This window comes from Nicotiana sylvestris, chromosome 5 (genome assembly GCF_000393655.2).
Source record: "Nicotiana sylvestris chromosome 5, ASM39365v2, whole genome shotgun sequence".
In the NCBI taxonomy this organism is placed as follows: Eukaryota; Viridiplantae; Streptophyta; class Magnoliopsida; order Solanales; family Solanaceae; genus Nicotiana; species Nicotiana sylvestris.
The window spans coordinates 138,290,412-138,309,826 of NC_091061.1; the positions used below are offsets into that span (position 1 = coordinate 138,290,412).

Below are 19,415 nucleotides of genomic sequence, written 5' to 3' on the forward strand. Positions count from 1 at the left end.
TGCCCAAGGGAAAGGCATAAGAGCCATTTTCGCCAGCCCACACTAAAAGGCTACATCAGCCCAAGGCATAAGAGCCATTGTCGCCAGCCCATATAAAAGGTCGCATCGACCAAAAGCGTAAGAGTTGTTGTCGCCAGCCCAGATACACTAAAAGGCCTCATCGTCCCAAGGCATAAGAGCCACTGTTTCCAGCCTAAAACTCGACAACTTGAGGGTCTAATAAACTCGAGTCGATGCCCGACTCTGGGACTAAGCCCAAAATAGTTGGCCTAAATATGCCTAAGAGCAGAAGCGCGTAAGAGCCTACGGGTGAGCCTAATAAGCCTCATGGCCATATCACGAATTTAAGGATTCCTACCAATTCAAAGACCAGTCCACCTGGCCAAATTCAACACAGAAAGAGATACAAAAGAAATAAAGTTGCAAAGTCTTCTTTTATACACATATGCAAAAAATTCTTTTGCAATCTCCGTCTATACACATGCTTTGAAAATGCTACATACAGATGATAAAATTCGTGTTCCCTAGGAGCTATGGCATGCCGGCCTCGTCTTCACTTTCTTCGGCATCAGACAGAAGTAACCGAGCATCACGCTCGTCCGCCCTTGCTCGCGCCAACTCTTCCGAAAGGGCGAAACCCCTCGCACGGATCTCCTTGAGGGCCTTTCTCCAAGACTTGCAACGAGCATGTTCTCTAATCCTCTTTTCGTGGTCGAGGATCCTTCTCAACTCAGCTTGAGCATCGGTAGCATCCTTTAAATAAACCGCCATATCCTGGTTTAGCCGTAGTTCGGTTCATTACGGCTTCTGCCTGGGCATCAACGATCTCAGCCCTGACCTTCAAAAGCTTGAACTCAAGCTTTGTAATCATATAACTTTGAACCAAAGCATTGTCCCGAGCCACGCGAAGTTGAGCCTCGACAGCGGGAACTTTAGCCATGACACCTTTCCCCTCTAAAGCCTGAGCCTCCATCCGAGCTTTTAGCTCATCATGCTCGCGCCTGGCTCGACTAGCTTCATCCCGAAGGCGTTCCAGAGCCTCCGTCTTTTTATGCAACTGAAATAAGCGAAGCATTAGCCTCAGGCGGTAGAAGGTGGAATGCACGTTCACCTAGAACAGAAAATTACCTGCTCCTCCAAGTAGTTCTCATGATTCAAGCTCCGACTCACCTTGCACCTCAAGTGTACCAACTCGACCTCCTTTTCATCGCAAAAGGGCCTAAGGGATCTCTCCTCATCCAGAGCTTTCTGCAGCCTAGCTTCGTAACAAAGCAACCCGGACTAAACCTTGTCGAAGGCCTGCAAGAAAACCCAATAAGGAAGGGAAAGCACGAAGCTCGAAAGGCATGGGCCGAAACTCACCACGAAGTGAAGCAGCTGGGCTTCCTCAAAGGCCGAGCGCACATCTGCCAACCTAGTTCCTCCAACTCCGGCGGGGTCGACTCCGGTCGAGACATGGTCGCTCGGTGTACATGACCCTAGATTTCTAGTATTCCTCGAAGTACTGTCAGCGGAAAGAGAAGGCGACAACAATGGAAAAACCCTCTTCCTAGAAGCAGGAACCACGGATGCGGCAGGCTCGGACGATACTTCCGCTCTAGAGCCCCGATCCTATTTTTCCTCGCCTTGAGCGCCATCGCCCTGTAAAAGCATCTCTCTCTTATTATTGTCATTCTTCAGCCCGAAAGTTGGCAACCTTTCCCCCTCTCCAGAGGAGCGTGGCCTCACCTCGAAAGGTTCTCCTATGCCTACAATAGCAATATTAGCACGCATAAAAGGGAAATACCTCTCCAAATGATGAAAGGGAAAGGTAAAAACAGCGCAAATTGCACCATGAAGTTTACTTCCATCTGCCCGAGACAAAGCTCGCCACTTGCGCTCATCACAGGTAGAGTAGGTCGCGAACTTCCGAACACAATCCAGCAAATCAGGAACATCATCTGGCGCCCATGAAACCGCTACAGAAAAAGAAAAGAAGGCACGATTACGAAACCATCTTTCATCATAAGACAAAGAACAGAAGGCACGGAATGCACCACTTACGTGCATAATTACATTCCTCACGGAATGGCATAAGCTCCAGAGGGATAATGTCAGCAGTCTGCACTCGGACGAAGCAAATCATCCACTCCCGGTCTCCATTTCCTTCGTCATTAACAGCGAAGGGCGTGGTCGATCGACATCGCAAGGTTAGCAAACCTCGATGGTGAAAAGGCCGGTACAGCCTAACAAGATGACTGAGCGTAAGCTCAAGCCCTGCCTTCTCTGTAAAAAATCTCATCATCAACACTTTTCGCCAAAACGACGGGTGGATTTGCGCCAAGGTAACCCGATACTTTAAACAGAAGTCGAGCACAACCCTATAAAGGGGACCCAGTGTGAAAGGATACGTGTACACATTCAAAAAACTTCAACACGATCCTTGATGCCCTCATCCGGGAAAAATGTGTGTAATACTGCTTTCTCCCCCTATCCACAGTCTTTTCTCACTAACTCAAGGTGCTCTTCTCCTATCAGAGAAGCGATCTGCGAGTTATGCTCTCGTTGATCCTGAATGCCGGAGGCGAAACTCTCCCCTCTCTGCCGAACAGACCCTGATGTAGCAGTCATGGTTATAGCAAAATTTGAAAGCAGGAACCTATGCAGGTGCGTTGGTACTGACAGGCTTAACGTGGAAAAGGAAGGGTAACACTTAAAATGGTGGGATCTCCAAAAGAGTAGGAACATCCCTATGTGTGTGTATATATATATATATATATATATATATATATATATATATATATATATATATATATATTTGTGGAAAAAATGGCAATGATCTGCCTGCCTAAGAAGCCAATAACGTCATTGCCAATCTTGAGGTGATACATGACCTCGAGGACCTCCATCAAAAAGAAGTTAGGTTCCAAAACGCCAACGACATCATTGTCAGTCCCGAGGTGGTACCCGACCTCGAGAACCTCCATTAGAAAAGGATTAGGCTCCAAGGAAATAAGCACTCAAACTCCATCCGTATGGGCTTGGCCCCGGGGTACTGACCAAATTCGGGAAAACCCTCTTCCAGGGTCTATCTACAGCACCTTAAGGCTATCCACACTAAGTTCAAAGCAAGTTTCCAGACGGTCCGGATTTGAACGAACTTCCACTCGAGGACTGCCTTCAAAAGATCAAAGGAAGTCCCTATCCTCTGGCCCCTTAGCGAAGTTCTCCTTAAAAATCGCTGCAGAGCCCAAGTGATAAATTGCGGTCTCTAGACTCGAAGCATTATTTTCAATCGACTCGAAGCGAGGGTCCCGATGACCCGAGGAACGACGAAGGACTCCACAAGAAGCCATACTAATCAGTCAAAAATTAGGAAAAAACACTGGCACCTGGGTTCGATATTGGCAGTAACCGATAGAATCATGCATGCAGAGTCTCCATAAGAGCAGATAAAAGGAAATATAACAAGTATCAAAGGCAAAGTTAAAGAAACTTCTTCACATTTATAAGAATTTGATTACAAAAACCCACAAGAGGTCCTTACATATGATTACAAAAGCCCACAAGGGGTCCTTACACATAATCAAAGAAACAAAAGGGTACATATGCAAGAAACAGCCTAGAGCCTAGCCTACTCTCAAAGATGCTTCCTCGGTAGCAGCATCTTCGAGCACCATCTCCTCGGGCATGCATCCTTGGCGGCAGTGTCTTCTACCATAATCGCCTCGGGATCTCACCTTGATCAGTCAGAATGGCATCTTCAAAAAGGAATATGAAGAAGAGGAAAATGATGGAGAAGAGCAAAGTGACGACAAGAAGTGGCTGGGTGAAACATCTGGCTAGTATGGATTTCTTCGGTGCCACCATTATGAAGCCACTTCTTGGGACGGTTCCCCGGTGCAGGATGCAATAGTTAGTGGATAGTGCCACCTCACTCCACGGAAAATAAAGGGGAATGAGGCGCCACACCGGGTAATCAGGGGAGGTGAGCAGCGGTGTATAGTCCGAGCCCCCTCTTGAGCAGCGGTGTAAAGTCCAAATATTTCCCTGCATCAGGAAAAATCAGCCCTCTGCTTTATCGTCTCGAGCCAACAACGACAAAAACAACAACAACAACAACAACAACAACAAAATGGCATAATCTTTCTCGACCAGAGAAAGTCCAGGAGATAGACCGTGCCATGGTTGATGAGAATGCCGCCATACAATCTTGAGTCCATGGGCCTCAAACATGGTGAATGAAAATCAGTAAGGATAGTAAGAAGAGAATAATAGATAGATGCGGGAAGATACTTAGATGAAAGCTTGATCCCAAGAGGCTCCCATTTATAGAAAGGGAGGCAGCGTAACCGACAACGCCATTATCGCCCTTCGAAGACGTAACGACAGGTGCATTTAATGCGTCCTTGGGAGCCGAACCGACAACGACATTATGGCTTTGAAGAATGAAAAACCACAATGCTTTGAATGATCCTGGAGAAGTGAAATGACGGGACGTTTCGATAATCGCAGAGGCGTGCGTCATCGGTATGACATCATCACACGAAGTCCGAAAAGTCGGATGTCAAAATTGTTTCTTGTCGATTCTTTCTAAGAAATGCGAGGACTAACTGTATACGGTGAAATCGAAAAGTCCAATTCCTCGTCGTCGAGGAACCTCAAAAGATCATCTCGAAGCCTCGAGGCTATAGGGCTATGATCGAGCTTCCTCCCTCGAGATTCATCGACGCCCGACCTTGGGATAATGTCCACCACAGCTGTAGTAGAGATGGGGAGTTCCCAAGGCACACGGCTAGGACTGACAGAGCTTAGTAGACTACCCTAGCCCTGAATCAGATTGTCATCTAGTTGTCCCATCGTCGTATCTTTGTAATTAATGTGTTTTGTACTATGTAGGAATCCTCTTCCTGTATAAAGGGGGGTCCTTGTCATTTTTATACCTCTGTTGCTCCAATTGCTCTACACGAAATATACAAGAACATTTGCTTTGCTCTCTAACACATTCCTTGATATTACTGCTTCCATTTATTGTCTTCGTTATTATTCTTCATTTATTGCTTATCATTGGCCATAAAGAGCCTCCGTTGACTTTATTATATCTGTTAGCCGTACTTCGATCACCATCAATAGCTCCCAGCCGAGCTCCAGAATCAACCTCGAAGCCCCGAATCGACAAGCTCGAGCCCTCGATAATTGACCTATCGGTTTGGTTATCACTCTTTCCTTAACTCTCGTTGCATCTCTAAGTCTCACATACATAGCATCAACTGCTTAACAACTAGCATAAAACTAGATCACGTATTTTTAGAATCCCATAATCAAATTTACTTGTTATTAATATTTTTACGGTAAACAAGTTTGTTTGACCACCTAATCCAGAATGCACTGGTGGCCTTGGAGGTCTTCTTCCTCGACCTGTGTTTTCTGTTTGCACATTTATTGACCTTGTTGTCACGTACTCTATATCTTCCTGCATCATAGTTAACGCACACACAAAAAAAAAAGTTCATTTGATTGGCCAAAATATACCCAATTCATCATAAAGAGAATGGGTAGAGATAGTAGCGGAAACAAGCTTTTCACCGAGGAGATTCAAACAATAAAATAATTGAACACCCAAAGAAGCTAAGGACATTCAACATCTAATATACAGAGTATAATTTTCGGCGAAGGAAAATTTGGCTGATCCCCTTCCGCCCATCTAGCTCAACCCGCTCTCTAAAGCAAATCCTATAAATTTAATTAATTTAGTATGATACTTTCTGCTCGAACTATATATAATACATATGTCCAAAAAAATTAATACGCATGCAATAAGAGGTCGCGTTAAGTTTTGTTTACTGGTTTGACATAATCTAATAGTTTTGACCCAAATCTTATGTTGATATTAAAAATCTTCCAAATATGTATAAATAATTCATTTAAAATTGAGTAAGCTATGTTTTTTAAAATCTAGAATCCATAAATCAACTCAAAATTCTAAACGCTACCGTGCAGATAACTGTATACCGTGGATGTCATCTCTTCCTTTCCTTGGTTTGAATATGTAGAGACAGAGCTGGGGCTGTAGCCATAACCATATCCAAAACAGTTATGTGTGGCTTTAATCAATCTCTCAAAAATATTGCAAGGATTTTTTGCCATTTCTTTCTTTCTTTTTCTGAGTAGTGTTTCTACTTCTTTCTACAGAGTTGAATGGTGTCTTTTAATGGTATGTTGGTGGAGTAGAAAAGCTTGTGGTGTTGTGTGTTAAAGCTTTAACATATGTAATTGTCAAGGAGATTGGAAACATTGTTTAGTTGAGTGACACGTATGTCTGAGTCATGATATACTCGATTTTAGTAGTGTCTAGTCCAAAGATTTTTATACCTTATTGTTTGCTCAACAGTTTTGACAATTTCATTGAATTTAGACCCAACATTTTATTTTAATCATATAAATTTTTTACTATTTCGAATGGAGGAAATGTTAGTTTATATGAGTCCACCAAACTATACAGTACCTAGTCCTCTATGAGTTTTCACAAAGAATACTAATGAAACAGTAAGTAAATGAGACACGGGATTTTTACGTGGAATAATTCCACTCAAGGGGACAAAACCACGACCTACACTTGTAGGCTTTTAACTTCACTAACTTGTAAACACTCTATTACAAGCCACTTTGTAATGACTCTATTACAAAGACTTCAACTCAACTAACTTGTGATACACTTATCACAAGCCACTTTGTCGCTCACTAGTTACAAAAACTTTAACTCAACTAACATGTGATACACTTATCACAAGCCACATTGTCACTTACTAGTTACAAAGACTTTAACTTATGACTAATTCTAGTCACAACATAAACTCAGAAAGTTTATGGTGTTACAAAGGGGTTCTTAAGCAACGCCTAGCTAAGCAATTTAGGAATTACAATAAGAACAATCACAAAGTTACAACTCAACTAAGGACAACAAAATACTAAATTTAAGAGCTGGTCCGTAGTAGCGTTTAACTTTGTTCTTCAAGCTCTTGAGAATTGAGTTCACTGTTTGCAGAAGGCTTGAATACTTGAACTGAATTCTCAAGTGTTCAAGTGATGTTTTATTATAATGCTCTTGTTAATACACCCTTTATGACATCAGTTGAATGATGTAAGCAAAAAGCAAGTGACTGCAAAACTGCTGCACTGCAAAACTGTTGCATTGTGTGCACTGTTTCTGTGGTAATCACTACACAGTTGACTTTCGTATTGCTGTCAAGGAGACACAAGGGATCAGGTCCTTGACTTGTTTCTCTATTTTCTGCACTTGCAGCAGTTCACATTAGCTGGAGTCCAGGCTGGAATCCATTCATTTGTAATGTGTACCAAGTGTGTCAGGTTCCCTATCTGGTTCTTGACAGTAAATTTGTTAGATCATCAAAACATAAGGCAAAGACATTGAAAACCCATCAATTTCCCCCTTTTTGATGATGACAAACTTAGATATTGATAACATGTATTTAAAGCAAAGATAACCAGATGAAGTAACAGGAACTTCACAAGTTCCCCTTGACTTTATGTTTCTCCCTTAATCAGATCCCTGTTTCAATTCAATTATACTTCCCCCTTTTGGCATCATTAAAAATACACAAGCAGGAAAATAGCATAAAGAAGTCTAGCGTAGCTAACTCATGCCACATATGTGCACACAGCATGATAGAGAAGAGAAATAGAGAACGCAAGTAATGAGATAATAAAAGAGGATAGATTTTATATATATAAAACACATGCTTGGACTGTTGAAAACGGGAGCAGTACTGATACATCCCAACCACATCAAAAAAAAAAGAAACAAAAACATCTGCCAAGTCATAAAAACTAAAAGAGACAATCCAGAAACAGGTCACTGAAGGGGTTACTTAAGGGGCACTAGGAGTAGAGGTCTTGGAAGCTGCAACAAGAGTTTGGAGAAATAGGTCTATTCAGGCATTGACTGACTTTTGCTCATTGAGCAGTTCTGCTTTCTGGTTCTCCACTTGTGCCCTGAGATCAGCATTCTCTTTTATCAAACAAGCCACTTCCAAATTTGACATCGGGTCCCCTTGGGCCTGCTAACCTTCCAGGATAGCATTCCTCGCCTTCAATCGTCTAATCTCCTCAGTTGCACTATTCTGAGCATTGATGAGCTGAGAGATTGTCAATGTACTGCCTAACCCCCCCACTTTTCTCGATGCACTCACATTCTTCCAAGCTTGTTTGAGAGAATGTCTGCTTTTTGGTCCCTACTTTGCTTTGTCCCAGTGGCACTTTGAAAAACTTAAACACTTGCGTAAGTAGAAACCCGTTTGGAAGACTGTGATTTCCATCTTTGAAGGTTGCTACCTGCTGCATATGTTCGATCATGATAGCAGGCAAGTTCACAAGGTTATAGCCATCCAGTTGCTCCATTAGAAACAAATCAGATTTAGAAGTCATGGACCTCCTCTCAGCACGAGGCAACAAGACTTTGTTCACCAGCTTGAAGAGCAACTGATAAATATGGAGCAATGCCTTCTTATGAATCAGGTCCCCCTTTTGGTTCGCATTATCCTTTACCACAGCATTCCGAAAATTAGATCCATACGCATCTTTCACACTAGACACACCAACTGTTGGGACTTTAAGAATATCCCCAAGAAGACTCACATCGAACATGATATCCACTCTATTCACCAAGGCACAAATATATTCGGTATCAACAGGAAAGAGGCTGGCAAAGAAGCTTTGAAACTCATCCTCATACACCTTAGGTGCATCCATTTGGAATAAACGCCCTTATCATTGAAACTCAACTATCTCAAGAACTTGTCGCATACCAGCCATATCAGAGATTGCTTGGTCAAAAGTGCGACCCAGCAGGACTTTTTGGTGCCTCAAATGTTCTGAAGCAGAACTGATTTCACCTCTCACCCTTTTCGCAGAAATAGGTTCCTTAACAGGTTCAGACTTTCTCTTGCCAGACTTCACTACATTTGATTTTGCTTTTCCTTTAGACTTTATCAACACATCCTCTTCAGAAACTGATGGTTCACTCACAACATCCTTTAACTTTGCACTGGGGTTGAAACTTTCTCCACTGAAGTAGGGTGCTTCTTTTTCTGGGACCTTCTAACCAAGGAATCAGGTTCCTCTAGTGTTTCCTCTTCAACTTCTACCACAAGGACATCTTTATCGCACACTACTACATTATTTTTCACCAGTCTCCTCCTTTTATTTTGATTGCTCTTTCTTCTCTTTTGAAGGGCAGAATCATAAGCTACCTTTGCCTGTAACCTTGTAGTAGGTCGCTTAGTAGAAGACTCAGGGGTGATCACTTCCCTTCGCTTGACTAGGAATGCATCAAGAAGAGTGTTGTCTTGATCCTCCTCTTCACTAGACCTCGTCTCAGGCTCTAGAATGTCCAAGGGCTCAACAGAAAATGCAGGAGCAGAACTGGCCTGAGAGTGAGAACCCTGGCCTGTTTCCTCCGGAGAGGGGTCAGGTTCCTCACGAGAGGGCCCAGTAGTTTCTGCTAGTGCAGAGCCTTCAACAGCCACCATGGCTCTTTCTCCCCCCATACCCCGTGTCTCGTTCCTCTGAGACATAGAATCACCAGAAATTACTTCATGTAAGACTCCATCAGCAGATACCACAAAGATGGTCGCGATATTTTCTTCCTCAATAGGCTCCATAGCCACTACATAAACTGAAGCAAGAATGGCGGAAACCTCTACAACCTCAGGACTTTTACCCTGTTTTCCACTTTTCCCTTGATCAATAGGAATCTCAAAAGATAGAGAAGAGGAATCAACAACTTTAGGTTTTTCTGAGATAGTTGCCTTAGAACTGGAGGATGACACGAAAACTGGGTTAAGAGTGATTTCAGTGATAAGGACAGGGGCAGTTACAGAGGACTCATCGGAGACGAAGGACTCAATAGTTTGATCAGGGTTAGTGATGACTGAGGTAGGAATTTCGGAGTTTGTGTCAGCCATTGAAGAGATAGAAAGAAAATTCTTTGGAGAAGTTCTAATGGAGGACTGTGGTCTGTGAGGAAGGGAGAGGGTTTTAATGAAAGAGTATAATTATGAAAAAAGAGATGGGAACCAAATCCGAAACGGTGGTTGTTCTTGGAGAGTTGCAATGTTTCAGAGGGAGATGGAACGATTTGAAGTGAAAAGACATGACAGTAGAGTCTGAAAAGGTGGATTACATGGCAGTTGATATTTGTATCTTTTCAAGACGTGTATTAAAGAATGCACAGAACTACTAACCTTTGGTACAAGAACCAGGTTCTTGACTTGTCATTTTAAATTCCAATCCTCTTTTATCACCCATGCAATGCATCTACAACTTCTATAATCATCATGTGTGTTTACATGCAATGGTATTGAAGTGAGTTAGACTTGGCCAGAAACACTTTAGCTAATTTTACCTGAAGGTGATTTTTATAGCCAACTAATGGAGAATCAGGTTCTCAATTAGGTTTCAATAACCCCAGCTTCACCCTGTTTCTTTCAAAATGTTCCATACTCAAAGCTTTGGTGAAGATATCTACAATTTGGTCTTCTATGCTGTAGAACTTCATACAGATCAACCCTTTATCCACATTGTCCCTCAGAAAATGACGCCTCACGTCAATGTGCTTGGTCCTTTTGTGTTGAAATGGATTCTTGGCCATGTTGAGTGCACTAGTGTTATCATATAGAAGAGGCACACAATCAGTAAATACCCCAAAATCCTCAAATTGCTGCTTAATCCATAGGAGTTGAGCACAGCAATATGCTGCAGCTACATATTCTGATTCAGTTGTTGAAAGAGCCACTGAGTTTTGCTTCCTTATGCCCCAAGAGATGAGACATGTTCCTAGAATGTGAGCCATTCTAGAAGTGCTTTTTCTGTCCATAAGATAACCTGCATAGTCAGCATCAACATACCTAATGAGATTAAAACTGTCACCTGAGGGGTAATACAGGACCAGGTCCTGTGTTCCCTTAAGGTATCTCAAAATTGTTTTAGCAGCCTTCAAGTGAGATTCCTTGGGATTTGATTTTGGGTTCTATCTGCGATAGAAATACCGAAAGGACTAGGGAATTTTTGGCTTTTTGATCTTGTCTGAATCTAGAATCAAGGGGGTGATTATGTTATCGAGTGGATGGGAGCTTTTGTGTTTCCAAATGGGGACTGAAGTTTGATTAGTAGAGAAACTAGGTAAATTAAGTGGATTTCCCTTCACTCATTGTTCTGCTACTTGTGGAGTACCTTTCACTGCATCTCCAACTCTTTCTTCAGCTCCAGTGGTAGTAATTGAAGTACCAGGTTCCTCTTGAGAAGTGGAAGAGGATGTTGCATTGCCTTTACCAATCTCCTTCATCTAACTCATCATATCAGTCTTCCCATTTGAAACATAAGATATTTCCCCAGGGACCAAAAGTGGTTCATTATCTTGATCATCATTGTTTCCTCCTTTGTTAGAGGAGGGTGTCTCGTTGAATAGCACATGAACACTTTCTTCCACATAGTGTGCCCTTTTGTTGTAGACTTTGTGGGCTTTGCTTTGAGAGGAGTATCCCAGAAGGATTCCTTTATCGCTTTTTGCATCAAACTTCCCACGCTAGTCCTTCCCGTTGTTGAGAACATAGCATTTGCATCCAAAGGTTCTCAGATGAGTTATCTTTGGTTTTCTTCCATTGAGCAGCTCATAAGGGGTTTTGTTTATGAGGGACCTGATCATACACCTGTTCACCAAGTAGCAAGCAGTGTTTATTGCTTCTGCCCAGAAATTTTCTTTTTTTCTTTTATGGCGATTCCACTGTCAATGAGCATTGTCCGTGCCATGTGTTCCAGAGTTCTGTTCTTTCTTTCAACAACACCATTTTGTTGTGAAGTCCTTGGTGCTGAGAAGTTATGAATGATCCCATTCTCATTGCAAAACTCATCAAATTTGGTGTTGTCAAATTCTATCCTGTGGTCAGATTTGATGCATGCTACCTTCAATTCCATCTTCACTTGGATCTTCTTGACAAAGGCCACAAATACCTCAAAAGTCTCATTCTTTGTTCTAAGAAACAATGTCCAGGTGAATCTTGAATTTGGCAGACCACGAACCAGGTTCTTCTGAATCAATTTATTCAGAAGTGAGAAGCTTGCATGCCCTAATCTTCTATGCCAAAGTTCAGCGTCATCATCAACTGACCTTAAGCAGCTCATATCACCAGCTTGTAGAGATTCAAAGTCAGCAACGTAGATGTTCTTGTATCTTTTGGCTACTAAGACCACTTCACCAGTTACCAGATTGGTAATTGTGCACACTTTTGATAAGAACTCTACTTTGTTCCCTTTATCACATATTTGAGAAATACTCAGGAGACTGTACTTCAGGCCATCCACATAGTACACGTTCTAAATTGAGTGTTAAAGAGACTTTCCAACTTTTCAAACACCGAGAATGTACCCCTCTTTTTTCAAAGGATACATTCCCTTCCTACAGGGCTTTCAGTGAGAGAAAATCCATGGTGCTTCCAGTCATGTTCTTTGAGCTTCCACTATCCATGATCTATTGTAGTCCGCTTCCTCTTACTGTTCCCTGCACATGTAAATTATAGGTTAGATTTAGGAACCCAAACTAGTTTGGGTCCCTTGTAATGAGAAAATGGATGAATAAGAGCTTTTCTAGTCCATGCAGGCAATATTCGTTTTTTGCGAGTGGTACCTGGTCCCTCTTTAGTAGTCACTTTTTTAGTAAACACTTTGTTTTTCTATACAGATTAAACCTTGGCCTGGTAATTTTCTTTGAAGTGTCCAATGTTCCCATAGTGGGTACAAAGCCAGTTATCAGGAACTGCGACGTACTTTCTGTGAGGGTTGTAAGGAGTTTTCTCCTTTTGGAACCCGATTCCCTGCTGTTTCTACTATTGTTGGAATACATGGCAGTGACAACATCTGAGGACCAGGTCCACTTGAGAGATTTCTCAAGATCAATTTTTACTTTCTTAAATTCAGCTTGAAGCTGGTTATTTTTCTCGAGTTTACCACATAGACTAGTTCTCACATCATTTAATTCTTTTTCAAGTTTGATGTGTGTCTCACTAACTACTCCCTTCCCTTTTTCAATACTTACATGCTTATGTTCAGATTTGAGTCCCTCAATGGTTTCCTTTAGATCTGTGATAACCACCAAAAAGTCATCCCTTTTTTGCTCGGTATTAGCAATTTTCTCTTTTAAGGCATTTTTTTCTTTGCTTAGGTTTTCTATGGTTTCCTTCAAGTCAACAACCACTACCATCAAGTCATATCTCTCATTTTCTACACTATTTATTTTTTCAGTTAGAGCTTCCTTTTCTTTTTTAAGATTGGCTATGGTCTCATTTAAATCCACCACACAGATCGCCAGATCATCCCTAGATTGTTCAGCATCTCCTAGCTCTATGGTCATGGATTCCTTATCATTATCAATACTATAATATGCATCAATTAGAACATTTGCTAATGACCTTAATTTCTAAGACTTTAGATTTCTCTGAACATCCCTGAAATTTACCTCATCATTTTCATCTTCTTCATCATTGTCAGACTGGGCCATCAGTGCAAACTGTAAGTCATATTTTGTTGCTTCAGTTTCCACTGCCATCATGGAGTTGTTTTGTGTATTTGGTTCCCCTTCTGATTCACTGAGGAGTCTCCCCAAGTAGCAAGAGCTTGCTTCACAAAGTTGTCAGCTACACCTTTTCGGCTGAATCGTTTGTCAGGAACCGAGTTTCTTTTTGCTGCTTTATCAGAGTTTTGTTTGTATTGCTCCTGTTTTAGAAGTGGGCAGTCTTTGATGAAATGCCCTGGCTTTCCGCACTTGTGACAGAGATCATTGTTCCTAGCCTTACTTTAACTGCCCCCTTTTGGTATACCACCATTTCTTCGAACCATCTTTTGAAACCTTTTAGTAAGATAGGCTATATCACTATCTTCTTCACTTGAGTCACTATTCTCAGCCTTGAGCTGGTTCTTCTCCTTCTTTGGCTCTCTTCTTTCACTTTCTTTCTTTTTTTTCATCTCAAATGTCTTCAGATTTCCAATCAACTCATCCATGGTTAGAGTTTGTAAATCTTTAGCTTCAGTGATGGCATTCACCTTACTCTCCCGAGAGCCAGGTAGAACACTGAGAATCTTCCTTACAGGCTTGTTTCTGGGAATAACATCTGTTGGCCCAAGAACATGTGAAGTTTTGAAGAATGACAAATGATCTCAGTCATGGACCAGGTCCATCTTGTGAAGCACTGTCATGATCAACCTACACATATGAGATGCAAGTGAAGGAGATAAGTCCTACTGATCAAACAACAATATCTCCTGATCTGATCGAAAAGGTTACATATTGGATAAGGGGAGAAAGTCTCCTTATATGAAGAGAACACAATCCAGATAAAGAGAGTGTTAGAGTTTGATATCTTCAAGGACTCAACTATTATAGAAGATCAGAAATTGAGTCCCAATCAAACTCTGATTTCTAACCTATTAAATGACAGTGATTGTTCTCTTTTACAGGTATTGCACAAACACAGAAGTTAAACTAAATTGAAAGCAAAAGAGTAAGGCGATTTTACAAGCAATTTATGTGAGATTTGAGTGTGCACTCCTGAAGCTACTTGAACGAGATAGAAGAACCAGTTTCATTGTGTTTTTTCTTATTCTAGTTCAGTTGTAGTAGGTGGTTTAAAGTTGTACCTTTCAGCTTTCATAGAAGCAATTGTATTAGGTATTTTTAGTGTTCAAGTTAAAATCTAACTTAAAGTTGTCGCAACAGTTGAGGCTGTGTGCTATAAGGTATTAGAGTTAATCCTTAGGATTACAAAGAGTTTTTGTAAATGCTGTTTTGGCTCAGTGATTTTAGTGGAAGTTTGGGAAAATCCTACTAAGTAGTAGGTCATGGTTTTTCACCTTTTGAGCTAGGTGTTTTCCATATAAAAATCTTTGTGTTCTTTATTTTTTATTCCGCAAACAGTAGTAGTTAGAACACCAAGAAGAACCAAGTTCTTTTAGAGCGAAAATTGGGTACCACACAAATCACCCCCTTCTTGTGTGGTACTGACGTTTAGAACATTAATTGGTATCAGAGCGGGTTATCCTTGAAGATTCTAACACCTTAGGAAAAGATCAACATGAGTGCACCACCTGGGAACTGGGAAGGGCAATCCACTGCTAGGCCTCCACTATTCAATGGTCAGTATTATTCTTGGTGGAAGAACAGGATGAGGGATCACATCATAGGAGAAGACTATGAACTCTGGGATATAGTCACTGATGGTCCTCTAGCAACTACTAAGAAGAATGCTGAAGGAGTGGATGTGTCAAAGACAAGAGCTGACTTCACTGTTGAAAACCTGAAGAAGTGGGAGAAGAATGCCAAGGCCAAGAAATGGCTTGTGTGTGGACTAGGTCCAGATGAGTACAGTAGAATTCAAAGTTGTACCACTGCTAAGGAAATCTGGGACATGTTGCAAGTGGCTCATGAAGAAACACCTCAAGTGAAGAGGTCCAGAGGAACACTGCTGTATTATCAGTATGAGAATTTCACCATGAAGGAAGGAGAAACCATCCAAGAGAAGTATACAAAGTTCACCACACTGACAAATGAACTTAAGTCTCTTGGAAGGATTATTCTTGAAGAAGACAAAGTTGAGAAGATTTTGACAAGGGTTCTGCCAGTTTCTTGGGAAAGCAAAATCACTGTTATTCAGGAATCAAAGAACATTGCTACCCTCAAGCTGGATGAACTAATTGGAAACCTTACTGCCTATGAACTGAGAAGGCAAACCATAAAAATGGATGCACCAAAGAAGTAAAGAAGTCTGGCTTTCAGAATTACTGAAGGCTCAGATCTAGAGGATGATGAAATGGCTATGACCACAAGAGATTTCAAAAAGTACCTGATGAGAGGAAAGGGTTCTTCAAGAGGTACAACCTTCAACAAACCAAGGGCTCCTGAGAAACAGACCAATGAGGGTTGCTACAAGTGTGGTAAGACTGATCACATGATCAAGAATTGCCCTCAATGGTAAAATTGAGTGGAAGAAGGAAAGGGCTGAACGAAGGAATAGGAAGAAGGAACAGATTCAACCAAAAAGGAACAAAGGATCAACAAAGGCTATAGTTGCTGCCTGGGGGAAACATCAGATGAGGACTCAGAAGATTAAGCTGGAGATGAACAAGCACTTATGGCCATCGGAGAATCAGATGATGAACAAGAGGTAAGTATTCTTCATCTCAAAGACAAGATTAAATTCCTGTCTAAAGAAAGGTTGTCTGAGCTACTGCTAGACTTCATTGATGAGTCTGAGATAATTAACAATGAGAAGGAAGAGCTTTCTAGGGAATGTATGATCCTAAAAGTCAAGTGCAAAAATCTAGAGTCTAGGGCTAATGAGAGTGAAAGTGAAAATACTGAGTTGAAGAACTACGTTCTTGAACTTGATACTAGTGTCCTAGAACTTAGGTCTGAGAACTTAAACCTGAAACTAGGAATAGGAAAGATGAGAGGATAAGAGTATTAAAAGAAGATCTAGGGAAGGTAAAACATGAACTAGACAGAATTTGCAAATGGAACAAGGCTTCTGATGCACTCTCCTGTCTACAAGAACATCACAGTAGCAACAAAAAAGGACTTGGTTATGGGACTCACGCACCTAAGTGGGATCCTAAAAGCAAGTACCTCACTCTTCCTGAGAACAAAATTTGCACACACTGTGGCAAGACTGGCCATTACAAAAATGAATGTAATGCAAAAGAAACGGCCAGTCAAAAGAATAAAACTTTTGTTTGAGAAAAAAATAGGTTGCCTGGGTGGGCTAGAAGGAATCTGATTTATCCCTTTGCCCATAGAAAGGGACCCAAACTAGTTTGGGTTCCTAAGACTAACCCCTGATTTCTTTTTATAGGTCCAAGTGAAGGGAAGCGGCCAAATATGGTACATGGATAGTGGCTGCTCAAAACATATGACTTTCTGCTGATGGATCATGGTTCCATTAGGACTTTGTTTGATCTGCAAGCCTAAGAAGAAGTTAAGCTCACCCATCATACTCATTTCAAACTCACTCCCCATTAATTTTTCAAAGTCCTTACTTAGCTTATCATTGGTGGCCCCAAAGATTATGTCATCAACATATATTTGTACCACAAGGAGATCCTTACCTTTTTCCCTTAAGAATAAGGTACTGTCAATTTTACCTCTTTTGTAACCATGCTCCAGTAGGAATTTGGACAGTCGTTCATACCATGCTCTTGGGGCCTGCTTGAGTCCATAGAGAGCCTTGTCTAACTTGTACACATGCTCAGGATATTCTTTTCTCTCAAACCCTAGAGATTGTTTTACAAACACTTCTTCTTTTAGGTAGCCATTCAGGAAGGCACTTTTACATCCATCTGATGAAGAGTGAATTCCATGTGTGCTGCAAAGGCTATGAGGAGTCTGATTGCCTCTAGTCTTGCAACTGGAGCAAAAGTCTCAACTGGAGCAAGAGATAAAAAGGCATCAAAAGCACACTGATTCTTTAATTGTGATCTAGTTTTGACTCCAGATGTTGGATCAGTGATAATGTTCTCAATAGGATGAGAAATGTGATACTTGTGAGGTTTTACAGCCAACTGGTTTTTGCTAGATGTTTCTCCCATGTTATGTTATTGAGGAACAGGGTCATGAACAGGTTCTTTTAGGGGATTTATTTCAATTCCTCTTTCATCAGTTCCCCCTGTCAGGTTGCCCTGGATAGAAGAACCTGTTCCATCACTTGTTCCTTCTTTTGGTGCCATTTTAACTTGTGCTGAGGCTTCAGTCAAATCCTTTACCAATCCAATGGCTTCATCTTCATGTTCATGTCTCTCAGAAAGAATGTTAGTTTAATCAAATACTACATGTACACTTTCTTCTACACACAAAGTTCTTTTATTGAACACTTTATATGCTTTGTTATGTGAAGAATATCCCAAGAATACTCCCTCATCACTTCTGGGATCAAACTTACCTAGGGAGTCTTTTCCATTATTGTGCACAAAGCACTTGCATCCAAATGCCCTAAGATGGGATATATTTGGTTTTCTCCCTTTAAGTAACTCATATGGAGTCTTCTCTACAAGAGGTCTAGTCATACATCTATTGATAATGTAACATGCAGTGTTTACAGCCTCTTCCCAGAAGTTATGGGACAGTTTACTAGAAAGAAGCATAGTCCTAGCCATGTCTTCAAGAGTCTTGTTCTTTCTTTCAACTATTCCATTTTGTTGAGGGGTCCTAGGGGCAGAGAAGTTATGAACTATACCATTTTCATCATAAAATTCAGCAAACTTAGCATTTTCAAATTCAGTTCCATGATCAGACCTAATTGATGCACGTTGATTTCCTAATTGTTTCTGAGTTTTTCTAACAAAGGCAGTGAACATGTCAAATGCTTCATCTTTAGATGTTAGAAATAGTACCTAGGTAAATCTAGAATAATCATCAACAAGTACCATTACATATTTCTTTCCTCCTCTGCTCATGGTTTTCATTGGACCACAGAGATCCATATGGACCAGTTCCAATGACTTGGTTGTGCTTACCATTTTCTTACTTTTGAAAGATGATCTTACCTGCTTCCCCCTTGCAAAAACCTCACAAACTTTGTCTTCTTTGAACTTGATGTTGGGTAACCATATCACCAAGTCCTTAAAAACCAATTTGTTAAGTTGATTCAGACTGGCATGACCAAGTCTTTTATGCCACATGAGGGGATTATTATCTAGCACACTTAGGCAGGTTAGTTCATTTTCTGAGAGAGTTGACAAATCTGCAATGTAAATATTGTTAACTCTTTTTCCCTACAAAACAATCTTGTCAGTGGTAAGGTTAATCATAAAGCATTTAGTAGAGGTGAATGCTATAAGGTTACCTCTGTCACATAGTTGTGACACACTGATCAGGCTGTATTTCAAGCCATCTATCAAGTAGACATTCTCAATGGAGTGAGAGTCTATCTTACCTACCTTTCCAACCCCAATGATCTCACCTTTCTTCCCATTTCCAAAGGAGACATTACCTCCCCTTAAGTCCTCAAGTGAAAGGAACTGGTTCTTAAGAGCTTATCAAAAAGTTTAAAATGGAAGAATCAAAAGAAATAGACACACCCACTACAACTGCCACTAAATTAGACATTGATGAACCTGATTCATCAGTTGATCAAAAGTTGTATAGGGTTATGATTGGTTCACTCTTGTATCTTACTGCCAGCAGACCTGAAATTGTTTTCAGTATAGGGCTTTATGCTCGTTTTCAGGCAAATCCAAAAGAGTCTCACTTGACTACTGTCAAGAGGATACTAAGATATCTAAAAGGCACCATTGATCGTGTCTTTGGTACCCCAAAGGTAGTAATTTCAATCTAGTAGGATATGCTGATGCTGATTATGCAGGTTTCCTAGTGGATA

At 41.0% G+C, this 19,415-nt stretch overlaps 1 protein-coding gene across 1 annotated transcript; it reads right to left on the minus strand.

Annotated features, from left to right (window-relative positions):
- Positions 1-12,697: 12,697 nt before the first annotated feature.
- LOC138869369 (uncharacterized) lies at positions 12,698-13,597 on the minus strand. The gene is made up of 2 exons (XM_070146983.1): positions 13,508-13,597; positions 12,698-13,408 (listed from the first exon to the last, which is right to left on the minus strand). Exons 1-2 carry the CDS (start codon positions 13,595-13,597, stop codon positions 12,698-12,700), a joined length of 801 nt encoding a protein of 266 aa, XP_070003084.1.
- Positions 13,598-19,415: the final 5,818 nt, after the last annotated feature.

What these genes read in the sequence shown, in the direction of transcription:
- LOC138869369 (XM_070146983.1), bottom strand. Translation starts at nt 13,597, where the DNA reads ATGGCAGTGGAAACTGAAGCAACAAAATATGACTTACAGTTTGCACTG. An exon ending in AAGAAGATGAAAATGATGAG is followed by an intron (nt 13,409 to 13,507) that starts GTAAATTTCAGG and finishes GATAATGATAAG; the next exon opens with GAATCCATGACCATAGAGCT.